Here is a 24,850-nt window from a genome sequence, read left to right on the forward strand (position 1 = left end):
ATTACAAAAGAACTGACTAATTTTACCTATGTTGAGTTAAATAAACAATTCAAGGTTATGATAAAGCTGAGCTAATTAAGATGTTTCTTTACTGAACTAAATTTCTTTACAAAGCTAGAAAAATGAGTATTCTTAAAAGAACTTTCTAGAAATGTTCACATAACTTTACGAAGTCTCATCCTAGAAAGAAGGACTCTTAAGCTTGTACTCAGTCTGGAGGCAAAGAACGAGAAGTAAACTGTTTTTCGTTACATATGTCAATGAAGGGTAGGAGAGACATGAATTACATATTAATTGTTGCCTTGAATAATGTTTTTAATGTGGTTTTATGTCATTAAAAGTGGTTCCCAGACTTGAGAATTTCATAGACACATTAAAATATATAACAAAAACCAATTGGAATCCATGAAAAATGGATTGCCATTAAATATATTTATGTATTTTTTTTTTTTTGTCAAGACTTTAAAAACTGCTGTGTACTTGTCACCATCGTCTCAAGGGAGAGAATGTTTTTTTTTAACTTCTTTTTATTGTATAGTATAACATATACACAAAGCTAAGAAATAGAAAAGCAATAGTTTTTAAAGCACTCTTCAGAAAATGGTTACAGGATAGATCCCAGAGTTTGTCATGGGCTACCATAGGAGAGAATATTTTTAACAGCAAGAAAATTGTATCTCTGAATTTAAAATTTTAATAAAGCTAGTTTATTTGAATAAATTTAGTTTTTGTTTTTTTGCCATGAACCAGTGAAAAATTTTATCTTGGGCCAGTGTGAGGATTATGAATTTAAGGTGATAATACTAAATATAGCATTTATTATGTATCAGGTACTTTTCTAAATAATTAACATGTATAAATTCATTTAATGTCACAACAAATATCACAAGAGGTAGGTAGTTACTCTTCTTACCCTTATTTTGCAAGTGAGGGAACTAAAGCCACTCCCAACTCTGAATAGTAGTGGCAGAGCCAGGATTCACATCCAGGCAAAGTTTAGCACCATATTTCATATACTGAACTTTCAGACCATGCTGTCTCATATGATATTTAAGCTATCCTTCCTGTGCCTAATCTATGCTCTTACTTGGCTCAGTGATGGGTGGCCATGTTTTGTTAATAGGTGAAGAGGAAGTCCTTGCTAGTAACACATCTCCTATTGGATAATTTGAATTTCAAACCATATACTAATAATATGGGTTTGACTTTTAAAGGAATATAGATAGAACTTTTTTGTTTTTTAAACTCCCAAAGGCAATATATCAAACTTTGGAGTTGAAATTGAGAACTTAGTGTTAAATTATCTTGATGATCATGTACATCGATAAGACTTTGGTGGTGATTATTCTTATAGTTTTGGGAGCTGGCATATATTTGCCAACTAAAGCTAGGAGTAGTAGTAAATTTTTTTTCTGTAAATTCAGTGAGAAATTTTATAATCTAATTTCTATATATTTTTCTTTAGCGGCTTCTTTTGATAAAGGTGCTAAAACTTGATAACTTTGTAGAGTCCATTTAAATTTTTTTCTGATAATTCATAAATAATCAAATATAGTCATAGAGCTAAAACATAATTGATCATCCAGCTAGTCTAGTGGTTTTCAGACTACCATACCAGGTATGGTAGAAATGCCTCAGGGAATCCCTTTAAAAGGCCCAGAACTATTGGCTCTGGGCCCCTGCATTCCTTTCAACCAAAGCAGCACCAGTTTTTATCTGTTTTATAAATGGAGATTTTTTAAAAAATTTATTTATTAATTAAAAAAATAAAATAAAACAACATACATAATCAGTAATTCACAATATCATCACTTAGTTGCATAATTCATAATTTCTTAGAACATTTGCATTAATTCAGAAAAAGAAAGAAAAAGACAATAGAAAAAGAAATAAAACGAACACAGGAAAGAAGAAAAAAAGAGATAATACCTACCATACCCCTTACCCCTTGCTTTCATTGATCACTAGCATTTAAACTAAATTTATTTTAGCATTTGTTCCCCCTGTTATTTATTTTTATTCCATATGTTCTACTCGTTTGTTGACAAGGTAGATAAAAGGAGCATCAAACACAAGGTTTTCATAATCACAGTCACATTGTGACAGCTGTCTCATTATTCAATCATCCTCAAGAAACATGGCTACTAGAACACAGCTCTACATTTTCAGGCAGTTCTCTCCAGCCTCTCCATTACATCTTGAATAACAAGATGATATCTTCTTGATGCATAAGAATAACCTCCAGGATAACCTCTCGACTCTGTTTGGAATCTCTCAGCCATTGACACTTTGTCTCATTTCCCTCTTCCCCCTTTTGGTCGAGAAGGTTTTCTCAATCCCTTGATGCTAAATCTCAGCTCATTCTAGGGTTTTTCTCAATCCCTTGATGCTGAGTCTCCATTCATTCCAAGATCTCTGTCCCACGTTGCCAGGAAGGTCCACACCCCTGGGAGTCATGTCCCACGTAGAGAGGGGTAGGGTGGTGAGACTGCTCGTTGTGTTGGCTGGAGAGAGAGGCCACATCTGAGCCACAAAAGAGGCTCTCTTGGGGGTGACTCTTAGGCCTAAATTTTAAGTAGACTTGACCTATCCTTTGTGGGGTTAAGTTTCCTATGAACAAACCCCGAGACTGGGGGCTCTGCCTATAGCTTTGGTTGTCCACACTGCTTGTGAGAATATCAAGAATTCAACTTGGGGAAGTTGAATTTCTCCCTGTTCTCACCACTCCCCGAAGGGGGCTTTGCAGATACTTTTCCACTCACTGATCGAATCACTCTGGGATTCATTGGGGCATCACTCTGGAGAAACCAACAAAATCTCATGTCCTACCTGAGATTCCAAGTATTTATAGCGTTCAGTCAAACTATCTACATAAGTTATATTAGGAAATGCTCCAGTCAAAATATAAATTTTGTAACTAATAAACATTTTTTGCTTTAATCTCACACAGAAGGTGACATTGTAAAATATTAATTACCATCTATTTTCAGTACATAAATGGAGATTTTTTAAAATGAGTTATTAAAAAAGATATTCTGGTTTTAAAAATAACAGCAACAAACTAGTTTGGAAACCACTGATCTAGTTTAAATCTTTCATTTTATAGATAACAGAGAGTTCCCTTTGTTAAGTGACTTGTTACAGGCCTCAAGAAACTCAACATTTGTATAATGATAATTGTCCTTTACAAAAAGTCATTCAGATATATTCTCACCTAGGAGGTGCATTGTATTCTGATCCACAGGGCGTTGCTCAGGTCATGATTCAGTCTTTTCAGTTGTCATCCTGTGCAGTCTTCAACGCCCAAATGCAGGACGTAAGTCTCAGGTGCCTGTGGGGGATGCCTCCTCCTGTTTCACCTGCTCTTTCTTTGACTCACATGTGCCTCTTTCATTGTTGGCTTTATTCGCTAAAATCTAGAAGATGGACAGGTGATAATACCAAATAACAGGAATAACTTGACACGAACTTTGTAATATAGTATTCTTGAAAGAGTTTTCATATTTGATTCTCACTGCTCCCACCCTAAGATAAGGATGGAGTGTATCCATTTTACAGATGAAGAAATCAAGGCACAGAAGAAGACTGTGCAGATGCACAAGAGATTAATGGAAGAGCTGGAACTAGAACACTTCTAATACAGTGTTCTTTTTTCTATTTGCACTCCTGAAATTTTAATTTGATTTTCAGCATCTTCAAGAAAAATCAGATATCTTCTCAATAGTATTTTATGAATACTGCACATGTGAGAAATTGAATGCTGTGATTAGATTTTCTGTGTGTGAAGTGATATGATTGCATATATGTTTGTGTAGATGTTTTCATTATGGATATGGTCAGAAAAGCCATATTAAAAGTGGTGATTTTAGTTCCATTTAATTTTAGTTCTTATTTATTCAAACTGTCAATAATGAATAGTGAGTTGCTATTCTCTTTACTGTAGTTTTATATTAAGCTTGGAATTCCGAGCTGTATTCTGTCACAGTTTCCAAAGGAAGCAACTAGCATGGTAATTTTTGTTTGTGGTATTTGATATATACTACTGGAGTGGATAGAATACAACTTGATTTCAACCCTTCCTTTTCTCCTCTCCTAAAATTAGACTTATTTTTTTAATTATTGGCAGCTGTTGGACTCTCTTTACAGATTAAGTAAAGCACTGTTTTTTTTTTTTGAGAGGGAGAAATCATGAGTTACGATCACTTTTCTGATCATTACCATTTTTAGCCTTTCTTTTGAGTTAAGACGATCAAGTTCTGTACAAATAACCTAATATGTGGTAGCCCTTACTTAGTTTTCTAGAATCCGAAGATGTATTTTAATGATTATAGTTATTGGATTAAATATGATAAAATTCCTTATGAGAAATTAAAAGTGTACATTTAGATGTCACTCATTTTATAGTTTATATGTCCATTTTTAAAAATGACTTTTGGCCTTAATTTGGATTCTTTTTTTTGTTGTTGTTATCTTTTATTTGTTACTCCTAGTGATCACATCCATTTGTTAACTTCTTTTTAAGGTGAATGATATTTGTGCAGTCTTTTTGAAATGTAAGATTTCTTTTAGTTAGTTTTTAGAAGTAACTTCTAATGACAAATTCCATCACAAACATATTATGCTTGGCTTTTGGAGTTAGGAAACTTAATGAAGACTCAATAATATTAAATTTCCATTTATTTTGAGATAATACAGTATATTAATTATTGTGTAAGGGATCTTTCAGGTAATTTTTAGCTTTGATATAAAAATTCTTTATGCAGTAACCTTATCTACATAGTTCAATCTCTGCATGACTATTCAAGTCCATAGCTCAACAAAGCAACTAGTTTCTTTGCTTGCTCTGATTGTTAGGTACTTCCATAAATTGGGCTTATATTTGCCTATCTTGACTTTCACCTTCTTAATTTACCTTCTGGAGCAATACAGTGCTAGTTCTGCTTGCTTCCACAGAGGTAGCTGTTCTGTTCGTCCTATGCATTAGCTGCTTCAGGGCATGCTTCCTTTATACTTACAGTTAATTCATTATGAGGCATGGTTTCTAGGCCTGTTATTTCCAGTTTTGAGTTTTCTGTGGCTTATGTTCGAATTCTCTTTGGACTGACAGACAGAAAGTACTTGGGACCAATAGAGTTGAAGCTTCTTGAAGGCAAAAATGGTCTTTTACTGATTATAGTAACTTTGTACCCAGTACAGTACCCAGATTTACTAAGTGCTTAATAAAGGTTTTCTTTGAACCTTGCTTAATCTAGACATAAGTGTATTGTAGTAATATGACCATGATTTTCATTGATCAGAAATTGCATTCACTTTTTTAGTGACCCTGTCTGATATTTACCTTTTTTATTTCCACATAAATAATATATTTATATCCTCATTGCTTTCTTTCTTTTTGTATTTGATTTCTTTGAGTCAGTGTTTATGCTAGTTAATTTGGACCCATTGTTCTTGACCATGCAGATATATATTTTTGAAATCCTGTATGCAAATCAGTAGTAAAAATGTTGAACAAAAAAGAATGCTTTGATACACTGCAAGTTATAATAAATTTATTAAACAAGTTTGCATCTAGATGTTTTGCAATAAAATTAGAAAAGCAATAATTTAGTTTTTATTACAAATAATATTTATTGTAGGAGAAAGCACTATAGAGAAACTTGAACAATTTATTCGTAATATAACTGCGTAAATATATGCATGGAAATTTTGCATTTCTTTAAATAGAACTTGGAAGCTCTTGTTCTGGATAGTTGAATTTTATTTCAATAGTTATTGAAATTTTTTTGGTTGTGATATAATGATATAGGTTACTGTAGTTAGGTTGATAATTGTATTTTATAAGAGGCAATTATTTAGTCTTTTCTTTCTGGTACTGTACATTTCTATTTATGGTAAAATATCACTAATGATACAGATGAAACAGGAGCATTTTTTACTCTAAATAAACTGTAAGGAGCTGATTCTGACCTCCAGAAACACTGTAGTAAGGTAAACATCTTGAGGAACATTGCTAGCCTTACTCCATTGCACACTGGAGACTTAGCTGATGGTAATCCAGATCATGTCAGACTCTGTCCAAGGTCTAAAAAATAGTTGCCAAATGGATCTTGGGTTTTATCTTCTCTTGGATGTGTAGGAGGCAGGGGAGGAGTAGGTGGCATTGTGGGTAGAGTGCTGTTTCAATCCTAAATTTCTAAATCTACATTCAAATTGATCTTAATATCCCTTAAGCTAGTTATAAACTGCTGTAAAGGTTTACATTTCTTCAGTTTAGATTTTGGTTCTTTTCCTTCTATGACAGTATAAAGTAGCATTAAGAAACTGTATGATCTAGCATAAAGACCATAAGTCACTTTAGTGGTTCCCTTTCTTACACAGTAATTGTTTTGTTTTGTTTGGTATGGTGGGAATCACATTTCATTCTTTTTCTATGTGACTGTCTTATTATTGTAGCACCATTTGTTGATTTTTGGGGGGTGCAGTGGCTGTGACTCAAAAGGATTTTTTTAAAAGCATGCCCCATAGAGAGTTATTGAATGAATGAAAGTGAATCATAAAATTTGATGGGAGAATTCTCTGATTATTAGGAATTTTTAATAGATTTATAGGCTGTATTTTTTTTTTATAAATTTGGTAACTTTTCTCTTATTCCTAGTTCACATATCTCTAACAATGCAGAATTTCTCATTAAGTCCTCAAACTGTTGTTTTCTATAGCTGTAGAAACTATCTTCCTCTGTTAGTGTAGCCATGATATTTCTTCTTAACTCTGTATTTCTTAGAAAGATAGTCTAAAATTTTAATATCCATTTTATTAGCTGTCTATTGCCGTTCTTCCTAAAAGGCATTTTTTGTTTATTTTTTGCTTTAGCCATACCATAGTGGAATCAGTCGTCAGTCTTCGAAGTTGCAACTATATTATTTTCTTCAAGATGCCAGTGTAACAGGGTATTTTAATTATGAGTAGGAAATAGATTACATTTGTGCATATCATTCTTACTAATGAATTTAGAATATTTTGTGTTATGATACTTTTTTCTGGGCTTGAATTGGGTGATTAATACATTCATATTATATATCTACTGTATAATTCTGATGAATTCTAAATCCAGTTAAATTTGTAAACTTGGTTTGGAGCTCTTGTTAATCACTAATATATATGGTCTTATAGAGAAATGGATGTTTACATCAGTAGATACTTACTAACTGATAGTTAACTATGTCCAATAGGAACAAGAGTTTGTTCAGAAGCAACAACAGGAGTTAGATGGCTCTCTGAAAAAGATCATCCAACAACAGAAGGCAGAGTTAGCCAATATTGAGAGAGAGTGCCTGAATAACAAACAGCAGCTCATGAGAGGTATATGACATTATGCAGCATATGTATATATATAAAATGATAGCTAAAAAACATTGATGAGGTATAATTTGCAAATTGTTTTAATTATTTTCCTTCCTAGAATGGTGGAGCAAAGGATAAATAAAGCTGTGGTAATAAGGGAAAAAACCCTTTTTATAATTAAGAAATACTGCAAAATAATAGAATTTCCTTAAGACAGAAGTGAACATAACATATTCTTAAAACATCTTCTTGACCAGATGATGCTAGAAATATAGCTGAATGATTGTGTATACTCATTATGCCTTGTAGTCGTTGGTATACTAATGTCTACATGATAGAATGGGGTTTTACATACTTATTTCCCTTTAAAAATTAGCTTGGATTTTTTTCTTTCTTATTAAGATGATAAAATGGAATTTTGGTGTGGTAGGTGGGGTATTCTGTATAAGACATTAGAATAGAATAGAAAATGGTAATAGGTATTAATATCTTTACATTGATAAATTTTCTTTTATAGCTCAGAATGTCAATGAGTGTATGTAGAACAATTTTATGAAAGTATTAAAATAAAGACCGAAAGTACATTTAAAGAACTAAGTGACATTCTGAAAACTGCTTTCCTCTTCTAGCTCGAGAAGCTGCAATTTGGGAACTTGAAGAACGACACTTACAAGAAAAACACCAGCTGCTCAAACAGCAACTTAAAGATCAGTATTTCATGCAAAGGCATCAGCTACTTAAACGCCATGAGAAGGTTAATGAAGGGAAATTTGCCTCCTCTTGTTCATTGGAAAGTTTGCAAAGCTGTTCAGTTTAGAAATTTATATTTCTTAAAGAATGAATTTTAAATTCCCTTTCTTTTATCCTCACATTTCTTTGATGAAATTTGGTGTAATTAAACATATCCTGATCATGATTTCTAACTTCTTTCCTACAAATTTATAAAGAAAATAGCTAATTACAGTACCTAAAGGACTCATACATTGGAATCTCCATTTTGTCTCTCAAAGATAGCTGTTTTGGCTCCATTTGTGGTTCAGATATCTTTAAAATGTGGACTCCCTGTACTTAGTAAGAGTTTCAGTATGAGACTAACAACTTTTGCTTTTCTTTGTTTTTTGCCTGATATGTTGGTGGTCACTGTACATCTAAGGAGAGGATAATTTGGGGGAGTAACAAAAAAATTGCATGTTTGAGCATGTATGAATACCGACTATTAAATTATACCCCTATCACTGGAGTCTGTTTAAAACTTTCCTAGGAAACGGAACAAATGCAGCGTTACAACCAGCGACTTATTGAGGAATTGAAAAACAGACAAACTCAAGAAAGAGCAAGACTGCCCAAGATTCAGCGCAGTGAAGCCAAGACTCGAATGGCCATGTTTAAGAAAAGTTTGAGAATTAACTCAACAGCCACGCCAGATCAGGACCGTGACAAAATTAAACAGGTAATAAATTACTCTCTTTTTTCAGGTTTTAAAATTTTGAATGATGTTTAGAGGCGCCATATGATTGTGTTGTAAATATTTAGAATGACCTTGGGTTTATTGATGTTTAGTTCAACTCTGTGAATCAGAGGTAGATACCAATTTGGTCTTCCTAGAGTAGCCACCACAGAGGGCAAAGCCCTGTCTTCAGTACCCCACGTTAGATCCTAGGCTAGACTGGATCCTATGACCAGGCCTGGGAATGAGATGACTTGGACAGATTTTTAAGTCAAAATTTGTGGCCTCATTATGATATTTGTGTGGGTATGGGTCCCATATCCAAATTAATGAGGTCATTAAACAGAGAGGAGGTTTTAATCAAAATTGTCTCCCCCACCACCACAGTCACAATATAGACCCCAGCTTTGAATCACAGCATATTTCTGCTTGCAGCTTTAGTTATTGTAGTTTGAGCTTGTTAAATTCCTTAATTACACCTTTGGAAAATGCAGAGATTGCAGTGCTTATTGACCATAATTAATCTTTTGTTTTTCTTATTTATAGTTTGCAGCTCAAGAAGAAAAGCGGCAGAAAAATGAGAGAATGGCTCAGCATCAAAAACATGAAAATCAAATGCGGGATCTTCAATTGCAGTGTGAAGCAAATGTCCGAGAACTACATCAATTGCAGGTTAGATATAGAAGCATGAAAACAAAGCTTATAGGTGGGGCCGCTGCACAAGTGGTTGATTTTGAAAAAATAATAGCTAACTATTTTAGTTTCCTGTCTGCTAGAACAAATACCATTTAATGGGTTGGCTTAACAACAGGAATATATTGGCTCATGGTTTCAGAGACTAGAAAGCTTGCTTCATCTCAGGGTTAGTATCTTCTAGCTGGCCAGAAATCCCTAGGGTTCCTTGGCTTTTCTGTCACATGGCAGTGCTTATGGCAGCATATTCTCCTTTCTTTTCCAGGTTCTGTTGACTTCCAGATTCTGGCTATTCCTCATGGCTTCTCTTTATATGTGCAATTTCCTTTGCTATTAGGACTTCAGCCATATTGGATTAAGGCCCGCCCTTATTCTGTTTGGGTAATACCTTAACCAGTAACATCTTCAAAGGTCCTATTTACAAATGGGTTCACACCCACAGGACTGGGGACTGGGACCTGAACATGCCTTTTGTGGGGCGCATGATTCAGTCTCAAACATTAACCAAAGTAAACTGCACATTACTCATGAAAATGCTGGGATTTAAGTTTGTGTTTCCTATATAGATCCAAATGAAGATCATTTTAGTATCAGAAGCACTTGTTTAGATTTTAAAAAACAATGATTAATATAAAATTGATATAAACATGCAGCTAAGTTATAATCTAAAAAAAATGAGCCTTTCAAAAGGAGTATTGTTTTTATATATTTTGCAAAACAAATGGGCAGTTTTCAAAATGTAGATGGCAGTTTTGTTAGATTCTGAATTAAAACTTTCTTTGTGTTTAGAGAGAACTAGTTCATTTTCTTCTAAGTTTTTGGGGAAAAAAATTTGATGATTACTTTAGAGAGAGCTACTTTTTAATTTTACCTGGAGTATGCAGCCCATCTACTATGTAACCCAAAATGTTTAAAATTTCAGATTATTGTATATATTATGGATATTTTGTATGTTTGTGTAATTTACTAACTTTCCTGCAGTCTGGTACCAATAGGTGAAATGTATGCAAGCTGCCTTCTATTCTACAGTGTCACTTTTATGAGCAAACCTTCTTAAAAAGGAAAACAAAAGACAGAATGAATTCTTACTATATGTTAATTTTATGTAGAACTAGGTTTTAGAAAAAGACCTAGTAAATCTAGTTTCTAAACTTATAAAAAAATGAAACTATGACTCATTTCATAGCTCTTAGCCCTTGTTTTTTTTATAATGTTGATGAGTAATTTATTATTCTGGAGGATAATTGTATCTGTAAAAAATTATTTAGTTGCTCTGAATTTTTTTAAAATCCAAACTTTCTTTTCAGAATGAAAAATGCCACTTATTGGTTGAACATGAGACTCAGAAACTGAAGGAGTTAGATGAGGAACACAGCCAGGAACTAAAGGAGTGGAGAGAAAAATTGAGACCTAGGAAAAAGGTAATTTTAACAGCTCTAATTAAAATGATAAATCTTCATTCATCTATCCAGCCACTGGCTTTCTGCCTAATTTTGTCAGGTATAGGAGTTACAGTGAAAAAAGACAAAGTTCTTGTTCCCAAAAGGTTCAGAGTCTAATGACAAGCAATTACAAATCACTAGGATCGTTGCTCTGAAGAAGGTAAGTTCAGGATACAGGGAAAGGAGAACAATGTACAAGGAAAAAGGAGGAGTACTTAAATCTGCTTGGAGAAGGCAGAGAAAGCTTTTGAGAAGAGGTGCCTTGGAAGCCAAGCAAAGCTTGAAGAGCTTGCTAGGTTAATGGACGGGTTGGGCAGGGGTGGGGATGCAGGGGATACATTTTAAATAGAGGGAAGAGCATGAGGCAAATGATATGTATTGAGAATTGCAAATAGTTTCCTATCGTTGGAGCATTGTGGGGAAGGAAAGTGTGCCTGTGTGTAGGGCAGTAGGGAGGGAGAAAAGAAAGAAAATGATGATGCCTGAGTCTGGACAAGTTAACTGGAGTCAGATTACTAGGACCTTGTTATGCTTTGTAAATTTACAATCCAGGGAAATGGGGACAGCCTCTCTCTAGCCGTTTGTCCCTTAATTTTTTCTGTTTGCACGTGACTCCCTGCTAGTGTGGTCTTATACTATTCAGTTATTTCAACTCTGTTTTTGCTACCAGTGTTAGACCGCCTTGCTAGCCCTCATATGTAAACCTTATTAAGGACTTCATTTTCACATTTAAATCTTCACACAGCAATCCAGTGAGGCAGCTAATATTATCCATATTTTACAGCAGAGGAATTGAATGATTTAATCATATAGAAAAGTTAAGTAAATGGCCCAATCTGTCCACTCATGGCCAGTTTGAGACTTGAACTAGGGTTGTGCAAAACCTCTGATTGCTCTACTGAGCAATCCTGTCTTCCTTAGGATAATATAAAAAGAAAGTGTTTGGGGCAAGTAGTGTTTTCTTGGCTGTCAGAGCAAATTCTGTCTATAATACCAGCATATAACGACTCTTTCTCCCTTCCTATTTTAGACACTGGAAGAAGAGTTTGCCAGAAAACTGCAGGAACAGGAAGTATTCTTTAAAATGACCGGGGAGTCTGAATGCCTTAATCCTTCAACACAGAGCCGAATTTCCAAATTCTATCCTATCCCTAGCTTGCATTCCACTGGTTCATAACAACACAGACCATTCTGTGGTTGGGTTTGGTTTTTTAAATGTTATTTTGTTTTCTTCATCTTCTGCCATAGTCTATAGCAGATAGCTCATAAAGACAATCACCTGCCTAACCTAGGTGTTTTTTTGTTTGTTTTTAAAGCAAAGATGAAAGGAAAAGGAAAGAAGACAGATGCTAGGCCATGTTGGCAAAGTGGCATCTTATAGTAATTCCCTAAGGTGATTTTGTATATAATCTAAAAATTTTGTTCTTTAAACACTGTTACCTGAGAAACTGTTAGAAAAATAATGTTTAAAGTTATTAAAAAAAAAAAAAACAACGAAACTGTTACATCACTAAGTATTAATAAATATCTTTTTACCTGACCTAACTTCTCAATGATGCCTAAATTCTGTAGTTGAGACTCTACTGTAGAAAGTTGGAATAAATTTTTTTTGGGTGAATCAGTGCTCATGAAAAAACTATGAGTTGCTTAAAATATGCCATCAATTCAGTAAATAAATATATCTTTAAACATAGGAACAAATGCTTTTAAAAGAGAAAAAATATTTCAGTAATTTGTCTAAAATTATTACCTTTTTAGGCATGAGCTAATAATTAAGGGTGCTAGTTTTACTAAAATAGAGGCTAAGACAAAATTAAGTCTGAAATTGGATTTTCTTTTCTTATTCCACAGGGACAAACACCCTTAGCATTAAACATTACTGTTCTGAAAATCTTGCTTCTATTGCCATTTGATAGAAATTTTCATCCAAAATATATGTTGTATAAAGTTTGGAAAGATGGAAAAATAAAATAAATTTTAAAAAGGTAACTTTTAGATGTCCAAATGGGAAATATAAAACTCAACAAATTAAAAATAATATAGATTTAACTGTTCCAGTTTATTTCCTAGAATAATATGTGAGCTGGTAAAATGACTGCTCCCCATTTTAGCAGATTCTGTTTGTTTAAAACACTATCAGAGGCCTCCAAGCACTCAATTATATTTATAAATGTATTTTCTAAAATCTTAAAAGAGGCCTTTGTTCAGAATACTTTTTTAAAAGAATTTACATTTTTAGACAAATGTTAGAAATGACTTTTTGTTGTTGTTTTGAAATAAGATGACTTACATTTTAGTTTTATTTTCTTCCAAATTTAAATTTACTCTGATTTGAGTGGAAAAAAAAAATTGAAACCTTTATCATGTGGTTGCTGTCTGGGTCAAACAGTATTATAAACTGTACTTTGATTTATGAGGCAGTACATTTGTAGATGATGCTTGCTGTCTGTCATTTGCATCCAGTTCTTTTTTAAGAGTGCCAGATACCAAATTGTAAAAGTTTGTTTTTTGTTATGTTATATTTAAGGTCAGTGAAAAAAATTAAAGGTAACTTTGTGAGAACACTGATTCATATTAAAATGTAAATGTCTGTAGCACTTTCTTGTAGTTAATTTTAAAACTTTGGTGAGCCTTATTTTTCAGTGGTTTTAGATGATTTAAAAATGCATGTGTGATTTTAATTTTGTAATAGTCTTTGATAAGTATAATTTACTTGGACAACTTTGTAGCTAGCCTTAATTTCCAGCCAAGTTTTTTTATATATATAAATATATATATATATATATATATATTATGTATGCTTGTAAATTCATACACTTATCACATGAATGTGTACACAGTACAAAATGCTTTATTCTCAAATGCTGGGTTGAAAGATGTTTTGAAAGCCTTTAAAAATATATATCTTTATAAAGTAATATTCAGGATGAAGATGGAAATTGTTTATATTAAGATAAAATCATGGTATAATGTTGCTCAGTTTATTTAATGATGTATTGGAATAGAGAGAGGGGAGGAAGTTTCTCATACCTCTTACTCCCTTGAAAATTTCAGTTTGGTTTTTTAAAAATTAGTATTTCAGGCAGTGGCCATTTTCAGTATCATTTAAGTGATCTGTGAGCTAAATAGTTTGTGACATGTAATTAATTTAGTCTGAATTTTTTATTCTTACTATTCATTTCAGTTGACATTCAGATTAATTGAATAAAGGAGAGAGGCTCAGAGTGGAATGGTTAACACTCTGGGTAAGTTTATTAGCAACTCATGCATCTCTTTTAAAACTGCCCCTTGGATTCAGTGTTCACATGAGAGTTCTCTTTCAAATATGATCATATTCATGTGCATTGGAGACTATAAAATCGCACATATGTAGAGTTGAAGAATTCATTTTAATTCTTAAATTATATAAGTTTTCTCAGAGAAGTGTTTTTATGGAGCATGCTGTTCATACCATCCCCGCCCGCCTTTGGTTGGACCCTGTGCTCACAGTGACCCGACTTTCTTGCAGGAAGTGTAGCTGGGAGTTAGGGAGGGGCACAGACTTCTTTGAAATCTGAGACTAGTCAAATCCATTCCTAATTTGGTTGTTCTTGTGCTATGAAATGCATAAAAGAAACTCTGCATATGTTCACCCAAATTGCTTAGCCTTCCTCCGTCTCCTGAGTGCTGTGAGCACACCAGAACGCCACACTGATGCAGGTCCAGCTCATAGAGCTTGTTGCACCAGCTTGCCTTTCCTCGTCCTTTCAATTAGTAGTTGAGTGTAAATTGCTGCATTAGCTGCTAATCTCATATAGAGTCACAGTTAAGCTTTTTCTTACCCTTTTCTATGGGGAAGCTGTCGGGTGGGTAAGGAGGAAATTTAGAGTGCTTAGACTTTGCTAACAATATTAGAACCTTCCTGTGACAGGATAAAGCAAATTGTAATTAAATATAAACCAGAACCAGAGCTACCTCTAAGTAGTGTTTCCTCAAGCACAAAGCTCTCAGGCAAATGAGACTCACTTTAACAGAGAGTCTCTGATTTTTTGAGCATCAGCGAGTTTCAGAAGTGACTTGTCTTTTGTACTCTTCTACTTCCCTTGTAACAACACATTTTTTCCCATTCCACACTGTGCTCAAATGACAAAGACTCTTCTGAGAAGCCAAAATTCTGTCAAATTCTTAAGCTAGAAATATTGTTGATTAAAGGAAAACTTAGAACTGAGTGGAAGAGGAGAGTTCCAGTTCTAATCATTTTTGATTAAATCAATTCTTTTCTGAGAAATGCTCTTTTATAGGTAATGGGATATTTTAAATGCTTTACTTAAGTTGAAGGTAGAACAGTTATTAGTGCCCCGGTTGTTGCTCTTCTGTGGCTGACGTGGTTTTGATAAAGCTTTAACATTTCTGCTACCGAGCTGGGAGGTAGAGTATTCTATCAGTTTTCAATGCCGCAGTGTTTTGTGATCCTGCTTTGATTTGCAGTGTAACTCCACAAGCTAAATTTTCAGAAAGAATTTTGTTTCCAAACATGCCTCTTGTCTATTTGGGAGCAAAGGTGTCTTTTCAATCATGGAATTGACAAACAAAAAATAAAGTTATTTCTTAATCTATTTTGGGAAGTAGTCTTTTATTAAGAATCTTCTAAAGTAGATTTTCCTGTATGAGAATACATTATAGCTTCTTTTGATCCAAGTTTTATTTTAAAACTTACAGTCCTCCACATCTTTTGGCTGTTCCAGACTTATTAGTGTTCTTAGCCTTTGGCAGTCAAAACACACATACACACACACACAAGTGTAATTTCTGCTAGTAATTTGGAGTGGGGGAATGGGGGTCTTTCAGATGTAAACCCCTTCTTTGGGAGGTGCTTAAATATTTCCATCAACATATATATATATATATATATATATATATATATATACATACATATATATACATATTTAAAAAATCGTCCTTCCCCTTGGGGTGGATTATTTTTCTCACCAAGCATTTTACAAGCCATATGACCTCATTTTTGCTAAATTAACCTCTTTTCATCATTGGTATGTTCATGTGAGATTTAGTAGACACTAGGCAGCATCATTTGGCAAGTACCCAGCTGTGCTGGGGCAGGAATAGCATGTCATTTTCTGATCTAGGAGCATTGCATACCACTGAGCTCATTCTTGACCTTTTCTTTATGGAACAAAAGAGGTTCGGATCCATTGCCATCCAGTTGAGGACATATCTGCCTGTCCTCTTTCTGGATTCTATCCAGAGAAATTAACAGATTTGGACTTTTACCCTATTTCATTTAGGCAAAGAACTATGAAGACTCTTGGATATCTAAAGAAGGTAAATCTAGTAGCTAGGGAAAAAGTTCATGAGTATAATTAATCAAGATAAAAATCATTATTAAAGGAGATAGAGTGTTTGAGCTCTTAAAGCTGCTATTACGAAAGTAAATGCATTCACCCCTTGGGTAAAATTAATGAGTGCTATTTGAAAAAAATTATTAAAAAGGCACAGTACATTCATTATATACAAGAATAAATTTTCATTAGACAGTAAAACAAGTTGTTCATTGAATTTCATAAAATTCAAATTCTCATGAATTTCTGAAGGTCTTATGACACATTTGTAGCTTAGTGCTATAACTATAATAAACGAGGCAAACACCATGGTTGGTGCTTGACTGGTTGCTGCTAGCAATTGTTTGTGGTATTTAGTGTGATTTTTTTAGGATAGTGTTTGACATATTAAAGAAAGACCATATTGAAAGTGAACAATTCAGTCTTTTAGAAGAGTAGCATCTTAGAAGTAGATTTAATATAACCTCATTTTAAACTATATAGCAATTAAGAGTCACAGCTGAAACAAATTTACAATTTGGCCAACTGTAGCCTCTTCTGAATTTTAACATCTGATTTTACTGTATATTTCTGTGGGGTGTTCTTAATAGGAGTTTTGAAGCTTCATATATTATTTGTCAAATATACTCCAGGATAAATCACCACATCAATTGCACTTAATCTTGTTCATTTGTTGCATATGTTTATTTTAAGTAACTTGTGCTTAGGAAAAACTTTCAACTGCTCTGTAATGTGCCCAGATTGAGCATAGTAAAGGTATGCCTTTATATATCAATGATTAAAGAAAATGCCAGAAACTTGTATCCCAGAATATAACTATTTCTGTTGTCTTGTGCTTGCAATAAATAGTATCAGAGTCAGGCCCAGTTAACCAGATTTCTTTGTCTTTGGTTGGATGAACCATATTAAACATCATTAGAAAAGAAAAAAAAAAACCTCTTTAATTGGAAACTTTACAATTGAAATGACTCTTCATCTTATAGACCACATACAAATATTTTCAGACATTGAAAAGTGCTTAAAAACCAACTGTTTCCAGTCTCGCTGCCGTATCTTAAATGTAGACAGAGGAAACATCTGAAGCTGAAGCCATTTGTCCCCACATCAAGTATTCTATTTTCCCTCCTTGCTCTTTCTCCCTTGTTCATGGCCCTTTTCTTATTTGCTGTAGTCTAGTTCAGTACTATAAACTCTGGCATGGACCTATGGGTAAAGATTATAGCTACAATCAAACTTTTAAGCAAGTGGGAATATATGTAATGAGAAAAAAAAATTATTAGAAACAGTCATCTACAGAAGAAGTGAATTTCTTAACTTTTTCAGTTGTAAAAGTTGCTGCTTAGGCAAATCTGTGCTGTGACTAAATGCAGAGTAAACAGGGGAGGAAGGAGCTGATAACAGACTTGTAGCGTTAACCAGAATGCAGCCCCATCAAGTATCACTTCAGGAAGGCATCCCTATCCTGCACTTCCATTTTCTGGGCTGGTTTGTAGCAAAGCTCAGACTTCAAAAGCCTTCTGAGCCAACTTGATGCAACTGGCTTTCCTAGATTGGGGTTAAGAAGTAAGTCTTAAGCCAGGGAGCTCAGATAGCAGAGAAGGAAGTTTCATTTAAGAACATCACAAACTACACTTAAAGTATACCCAGTGAAGCTGTTTCAAGTTGTGTATCTTTGATGAATTCTATTTGTTCCAGACTAAAACGGGTAGATAGTTGACTGGCTATGTTGTTTCAGTAGGAAGCTGACAGAGTCCAGCTCTCACCCTCTGGAGGGAATCTGACATAAGCGCCAGAAGTCATTGCATGAACTGGCCCAGGAGGTTGTTCTGCCAAGGGTGGCTCATGGCTTGACCGCAATACTTCTTCGCCTTCTCCGCCCAGTATAGACTTGATCACCTGAAATAAGGTGAATAGGAAGTTAAAAAAAATCTTATGGTCCATGGGCACTTTAGTTTTAGCAGTTATGGCAACTGTGACTACAGATGGCTTGAAAGATGAAATCTTTTGTGAGAATATCAACTTCTAAGTTTTTAGACTTATTTCATTTCTTACCTGCACAAGTACCCTTCTCCTTCCTTATTCCCTAGTTTTTAATTTGATTTACGTAAATTATGTTCTTGGTAGTGTCTGTCTTTAGTAAATGGCATTTAGTAAATGGCCTTAAATTTTCAGGCTGGCTCTGGGAAAAATCATTTACTTCTCTGGCGCACCAGCCTTCCACACTCCAGAAACTGTGGTAGCCAAGACTTACCTTTGTCACCTTTTTCTCCCTTGTGCCCCCGAGGGCCTGGTGGCCCAGGCTGACCTGGCAGTCCTGCAGGGCCCCTCTCACCTAAAATGACAGAGGGCATGAAGAAACAGCACAGATACCAGGATAGTCCTGGCAAAGTAACTATTTTTCAGCAAGAGCTTGTTACTTATGATACCGGTGGCTGCTTCCCTGCCAGCATTTACCTTTGGGTCCTCGCACGCCCACTTCTCCCTTCTGCCCAGGGGGGCCTGCAATGGCTCCATAAGCTGTAGGGGGGAAGTAAAACTGGACTTAAACTAGAGATTGCCTGAAGCTGGGGAGACAAGGTAATTTGTTCAGAATAATGCAGGTAGTTATGGTTGTGTTTCGACTCACAAGAGGGAAAGTTTAGAATTTATCAGATTTTCAGCATCTCGAGTGTTAAAACTGAAGGTATTTTCACAAAACTTGTTTCAAAGAATCAGGCCCCATGGGAGACTATGCAGCAAATTAAGTTTGGGGAAAACAGTCACCAAAATTCTTACTTTGGAAGAAGTCCATGAGGTCTGCCGTCACATTGCTGTAGGCAGAGAAGACCTTGCTGATGCCGGGGGGCCCCTGGGGACCAGGCCGTCCTGGTGGGCCCTGGACAGTGTAGGCCATCCCTTGCAGTAGGCCCTGACCTTTAAAACATCAGAGTGTGGGTAAAGGAAGCAAGGATTGGGTGCTCTGCAGGAGTCACTCAGCACCCTTCTCACAGCAGGAGGACAGCACCCTGGGTGGTTTCATTCCCAAAGCCACAGCAAGGGGAAATCCCTGCCCTCTTGCTTCGTATTCCCTGGTGGACAGGCACAGAGTGTGCCTGCAGTGGGCATTCACCGGGGGCCTTTGCAGAATTGTCATGAAGCTGGCCTAGGAAAGGACTTCTCAGCTGAAAACCTTCTCTCAGCTGAGACCCAGAATGTAGCACCAAGTCCCCAGCATGCACTGTCACGTGCAGCTCAGTTCCCAGTACTGGAACTGGCTGAGGAGAATTAGGTGGGGACTTCTGCCATCTTCAGTCTGCCCACCTGATTCCAGCATTGCTGTTTTCACAGCCTGGGCGCTCAGAAAGCGGGAGCGCGAGTCTCTGGAACCCAGATGTTCAGGTGCTCACATGGTCACACCAGGCCTGGGCTTTAACGCCTCTCTACTTACGCTGTAAGCTCTCTGACACCCGAACAGCCAGTTCGTTGTAATCCAGATCTCCAGCAAAGCCAGCCCTGAAGGATCCACCTTCGTGGCCATACAGGCCACCTTCTCCTGCCGCTGCCCCATAGCCTCCGCCTGGGCCCATGTCAGTGCCATAGAGGTTCCCTTCTCCTGCAGCAGCTCCAAAGGCTCCTCTTTCACCCAGGGAACCACTGCTATGGTCCCCTCCTATGCCCATTGAAGAGCTGTAGGAAGTGCCCCGTCTGACTGATGAGCTGTGTGAGGAGGAGCTGCTCCTCCGGCTGTAGGAACCTTCTTCTGATGTGAGGCGGCTATCTCCAGGTGGTCCCTGGGGCCCGGGAGGGCCTGGTGGGCCAACGATGAAGCTGCGAACATCAGGACCTGTGGGGGACAAAGCTGCGTTATTGGAAGTTCAGATCTTGGTGGAGAAAAAGAAGTGAGAGTTAAGAGGGTTTTGCTCAAGGTCTCTAAGCCCCTGGGAAGAGGATGTGAGCTTCAGGGTACTTGCAGAGAAGCCAGAGAATGCTGGCATGGGAGAAACCCAGCTTGCCCCTCCTCATGGCTCGCTCACATGCATCTGGCCTCCCAGGTTCCTTCAAGCACCTTATTGCCCACACATATAAAGAAAAACAAGGTCTGGGGAGGGAGCAGGGAGGGACATTGAGGCCAGGGCACCTACTTGTGAGGTAGCTAATTAATTCACTCCGGAAGCTGTCACTGTTTTCAGCTGCATAGGTGGCCAGAGCTCCTGAGACACCAGGAGGCCCCCGAGGGCCTGGAGGACCCGGAGGGCCTGGAGGGCCTGGGATGGTTGAGAGGCCAGCAGCTGCGTGGGAGAAAGGCCAGGGGTCATCCTGCTGAACTCGGCTAAGGGCCCAGTGTGGGCCCCTCTTGGAAAGAGGTAGGAGGGGGCAGCAGGACCCTGGAGGCCCTGACCAAGGCCCATGTGCTTCTCACTGCCCTCCCACTGCTAATTCTGAGCCTTTTTCAGCCCAATCACATCCCCTCTTCCTAAGCCTTTCAGCCCCTGAGAGTTGGAGCCCCACTGTAGCCCCTAAACGCATGCTGACTTGTGTATTCACTAAGGGCTGTGCTTGGGAGCACAATCCCTCCCCATTTCTCCCCCTGCAAGGCTGAAAGTATCTTACAAGTAAGAACAGTGTGTTCTTCTCCAGGGCCCCAGGGCCCAGCCCAGGATGTGCTGCAGGAGGACTTGGGACTGGCTGAATTTACTTAACTCTCCATGGCTGCCCTTGCTAAAGCCTATTCTGCCTCCCTCAGCCCTATCCCCCTACCCCAGCGCCTTACTATTCAAGTAAGAGGAGAGATCCTCCACGCTGATGCCGGACCATGCGTTGCCTGGGATCCCTGGTGGCCCAGGGGGACCTGGAGGTCCAACAATGCCCCTGAATTCAGACCCTGGGACAACAAGAAGAACAAAGAGCCATGGCCTGGGCGAAGGACTCTCCCCGCCATCCCACAACGCTTAGACAGATACCCTCACTGAGTCGTACCTTGGAGCAAGGAGAGGAGCTCCTCATAGGACGTTCCCGGCAAGCCAGGGGGACCTGGGGGGCCAGGAAGCCCAATGCTGATCCCAGAACCTGGGGAACAAAATCCCAAATTAGGATGGAGTCAGATCATGCAGGGAAAGGCAGATGAAAACGTAGTTCCAGAGAGGAGGTCAGACATAGAGATGTTTTTGGACATAAGCTGGGTCTGAGAAAGGGAAAGAGGGGTAGCAGGAAGAGACAGGCAGGAAAGAGCAATACGGAGACGTAATCCTGTGTGTTGACACGAAAGGGAGAAGAGCCTTCAGGTTCTAAGAAGAGTACAGGTTAAAAACTGTTCATATCCTTCTGCTGTGTGTATGGGAAAGAGAGAGAGAATGTGTGTGTGTGTGTGTGTGTGTGTGTGTGTGTGTGTGTGTGTGTGTTGTATACAAGCACACTCCATATAGGAAGTCAAGACACTTATTTAGCTTTCCTCTCCGTGCTCCTTGACCTGCTCTGAGGTTATAGGTTTGAATAGTTCTGATACCACTCACCCTTCTGGGTTTGGGCAGACTTGTAGATGGGGGTCACAGGGGCCATTACAGGGAAGTCCAGTGCCCAGGTCCTCGTCACAGACCCTGCCTGGAGGGGGCAGGCCAGGAGGGCTGACACTTACTTGACATGTAGCTGAGAATGCGACTGCTCAGCTCTGCATAGTCCAAAGACAGGAGGGACCCATCGCCACTGGCTCCTGGTGGCCCTGGGGGACCCCGAGGGCCCATCAGGTACTGACGTAGGTACTGACGCACATCATCCCCTGGAAAGGAGAGGAAGCATTAACATGGGCTACCTCAGGCCATCCTATTGCCCAGCCACAGCCTGGCTACCTCTGTAGAGTTGCGAGTTCTGGGTATTGAGGCCCACATCAGTCAGGAGAAAATCAATGAGCTTCTAGGTACCTGCAGGGGCACCAGCCAGATTACCTTGCCCTGGGGGTAAGGGGTTGCTGTTCTCTTTCCAGATTCACAACTTGGAAGCAGATCAGAGCACTAAGGAATGACTTTTCACCCCAAAAGGCTGCCTGCCCTTTGCAACCCTCACAAAGCTCTGGCCAGGACAAGTGTGCTTGCTGAGTTAGGTCAGGAGATAGTAAAGACGGTCCCAACCTCTAGCCCACACCAGGGGGACTTACGCTCTAGCACAGCCAGGAGATCTTCAGAAGAGATGGAAGTAGAGGATGAGCCGATGTTGTACCCCGAAGCTGTAGGGAAGGAAAACCTCAGGTTTACCTGCTTTTCTGGCACTGAAGTAACACTTCTTTGTTCCGGAGACTGAAAGACCTGAACAACAGCTGTTTCTATTTGGGGGTGTGTGTGAATGGGGGTCATTATGAAAGCATCAAAAGGTCACAAGTGTGTTTTTTAGTTTTGTTTTTGTTTGGGGAGTAGGAAATGCAGTTTGTTTACAAGAATACACTTTAGCTTATCCTACCAGTGGATCTGCTTTCATGAACAAATAAAAAGTGCTTACAATTAGGAACACACTAACCAAACACAAGAAGGCTCATGGAACATAGCTCTGTGTTTAGTCTGAAGAAGCCCTTTTATGAAGCTGTAACCCAGTGCCCTGATTACTGTGGATGCAGAATTAAAAGCCAAATTCAGGAGAAGGGAAAGCACACTGCAGATTCGGAGATGAGGCTCTGGGAACAAAAGTGGGGCCTTAGGAGGAAGGTGTCCAAGCACAGGGAGTGGGGAGAGGCTTACCCTGTAAGTAGCTCACAACACGTCTCGACAGCTCGGAGTAGTCAAAAGTCTCGCCTGCCATGGTGGTGACAGGCCCTGGGGGACCAGGTGGACCCGGGGGACCCTGAATTCCAGACATATAAGACCTGATACTGTCACCTGCCACCAAAGGAAAGAAGCAGTCAGGCCTGTGCCCAGGAAGGCATGTCTTCCCCCACAGAGGTGACCTGGAACATGCGATGAAATGCCTGCCCCACCCCATCCATGGACCCAAGGCGGGGCCCGCAGGGCTCCTCGATGCCTCCTTGTTTCCAATGGAGAAACGGAGGCAGAAACCTGTGCTGGGTCAGGCGGTACCTGAGAGCCACAGCTCTTGTCAGCCACCCATCCGACAAACCTCTGGCACCCACATATGTGGAAAACCCGCAGCTAGGTCCAGGGATGAGGTTGGGGGGTACACTGATAAGTGGGGTGCGTGCAGGGGAGGGGAGCGCCTCTGCAAGTGAGCAGGTTGGAAATGATGGCTGTTACGTGTGTGCTCTGCACCTGGGGGAACTTACGGGCCTGCGGGTCTGCCTCCAGGGCTGGAAGACCTGTCCGCCCCTCCCCTGCCCGCTCACACACTCACACTCGCCCGCCGCCAGGCACTCACTCTGCATGTATTCAGAGATGTACTGCTGAATCTCCAGGCCCGAGTTGCTGATGGAACCTGGAAGCCCAGGGGGCCCCGGCGGGCCTGGCGGGCCTGGCACATACATGGTACTCGAGGAGCCCCCTGTGGGAAAGAGCAAGGGTTCTGAGTAGGTCTCTGTACTCTCGGGCCAAAGAGGGCCCAGGCACTGCTTCTCCTATCTGAGGGGTGGTGGTGGAGGGCTGTTTCTTTAGGGGGAGATAGAGGACAGTGGCAAAGAGAAGCGTCCCCAAGAAGAGACGAAACACAGCGAGGGATACAGAGGTGGGGAGTTCTCCCCGGCTAAGCCCTCCTGTCCCTCAGCAACTTACTCAGTACTCTAAACGGTCTCCCTCTTCTCCCAACTCCCATAGCACCCAGGGCCAGTGCTGTCCTCCATCATTTGTCACCTGGTACTGTTAGCTATCTTTTAATATGCAGGGTCCTTCCCTCCCACTCCCACTAACTTGAAACCTCTTTGAAGGCGGCTCACAGAGCTGAGCCCAGGAAGGAGGTACCTAATCAATATGGAATCATGGAATGAGTGAATGAATGGATTTCCTCGTTGGAATGATGTGTGCGTCACTTGAAGAAAGGGAGAGGAACTTTGGTCACCTTAGTTAGGTTCTTACCTAGAGAAAGACCACCAGCAATGCCAGGAGCCCCTGGGACACCGGGATCACCTGAAATCCAAAACAAGAAGCCCACACTTATTTGCTGGTGGCTCAGCAATTGTCCCACATCTCGTAGCTTCACTTCCCCACTGATACACAAGCTCCCTTTGGGCAGAGAAGGGCATCTCCATGTCCTCATCCTTTCTCCCTCCAGCCTCTTCTTTCATTTGCCTGTTCTTTCTTCCAGGCTTCTGCACCAATAGGTACATGCCACCTGCTTGTCAGCCCTTTTGTTCAGGCCTGGGGGCTCTGGGAGCCAGCCCTGCGCTCCCTCCTCACCGCCTTCTTGGTTGTGCCCTCACTGACCTTTGTCACCTTTGGGTCCCTGCGGGCCAGGTGGGCCTGGTGGTCCCTGCAGGTTGAGTCCAAGGGAGCTGGAACCTAGAAGCCAAAACCATTCGCAGTGCAGTCAGCCAGGGCAGGGAGAAGATCTGGGCAGAACTGGCAAGGGGTACGGGGGCCAGCCCTTACCTGAGGCTGAGAACCCTGGGAGGCCTTGCTCACCTAAGGAACACACAGTGGGGCAGTCAGTTGTGCTTTCCTCCCTGCACCCATGCCCCAGCCCGG

At 39.2% G+C, this 24,850-nt stretch overlaps 2 protein-coding genes across 3 annotated transcripts in view; one reads left to right on the plus strand and one right to left on the minus strand.

Moving 5' to 3' along the window:
• Positions 1-15,518, plus strand: part of SLK (STE20 like kinase) — a 57,450-nt gene extending 41,932 nt beyond the window's left edge. For both annotated transcript variants that reach the window (XM_077125934.1, XM_077125936.1), the window contains 6 exons: positions 7,230-7,359; positions 7,971-8,095; positions 8,603-8,791; positions 9,335-9,460; positions 10,789-10,902; positions 11,954-15,518. In XM_077125934.1, coding sequence (XP_076982049.1) covers positions 7,230-7,359; positions 7,971-8,095; positions 8,603-8,791; positions 9,335-9,460; positions 10,789-10,902; positions 11,954-12,100 — 831 coding nt within the window. In that variant the 3' untranslated portion in view covers positions 12,101-15,518. The remainder of the gene's footprint in view (positions 1-7,229; positions 7,360-7,970; positions 8,096-8,602; positions 8,792-9,334; positions 9,461-10,788; positions 10,903-11,953) is intronic.
• Positions 15,519-17,179: 1,661 nt separating this feature from the next.
• Positions 17,180-24,850, minus strand: part of COL17A1 (collagen type XVII alpha 1 chain) — a 49,368-nt gene continuing 41,697 nt past the window's right edge. Inside the window, exons 43-57 of the mRNA XM_077125933.1 lie at positions 24,755-24,787; positions 24,590-24,664; positions 24,242-24,292; positions 23,592-23,714; positions 22,961-23,098; positions 22,387-22,455; positions 21,871-22,011; positions 21,216-21,305; positions 21,010-21,120; positions 20,381-20,527; positions 19,687-20,082; positions 19,035-19,172; positions 18,714-18,776; positions 18,511-18,591; positions 17,180-18,155 (exon numbers count right to left, since the gene is read on the minus strand). Of these exons, the coding sequence (XP_076982048.1) occupies positions 18,100-18,155; positions 18,511-18,591; positions 18,714-18,776; positions 19,035-19,172; positions 19,687-20,082; positions 20,381-20,527; positions 21,010-21,120; positions 21,216-21,305; positions 21,871-22,011; positions 22,387-22,455; positions 22,961-23,098; positions 23,592-23,714; positions 24,242-24,292; positions 24,590-24,664; positions 24,755-24,787 (1,712 nt within the window). The 3' untranslated portion in view covers positions 17,180-18,099. The remainder of the gene's footprint in view (positions 18,156-18,510; positions 18,592-18,713; positions 18,777-19,034; positions 19,173-19,686; positions 20,083-20,380; positions 20,528-21,009; positions 21,121-21,215; positions 21,306-21,870; positions 22,012-22,386; positions 22,456-22,960; positions 23,099-23,591; positions 23,715-24,241; positions 24,293-24,589; positions 24,665-24,754; positions 24,788-24,850) is intronic.

This window comes from Tamandua tetradactyla, chromosome 13 (genome assembly GCF_023851605.1).
Source record: "Tamandua tetradactyla isolate mTamTet1 chromosome 13, mTamTet1.pri, whole genome shotgun sequence".
Taxonomy (NCBI): Eukaryota; Metazoa; Chordata; class Mammalia; order Pilosa; family Myrmecophagidae; genus Tamandua; species Tamandua tetradactyla.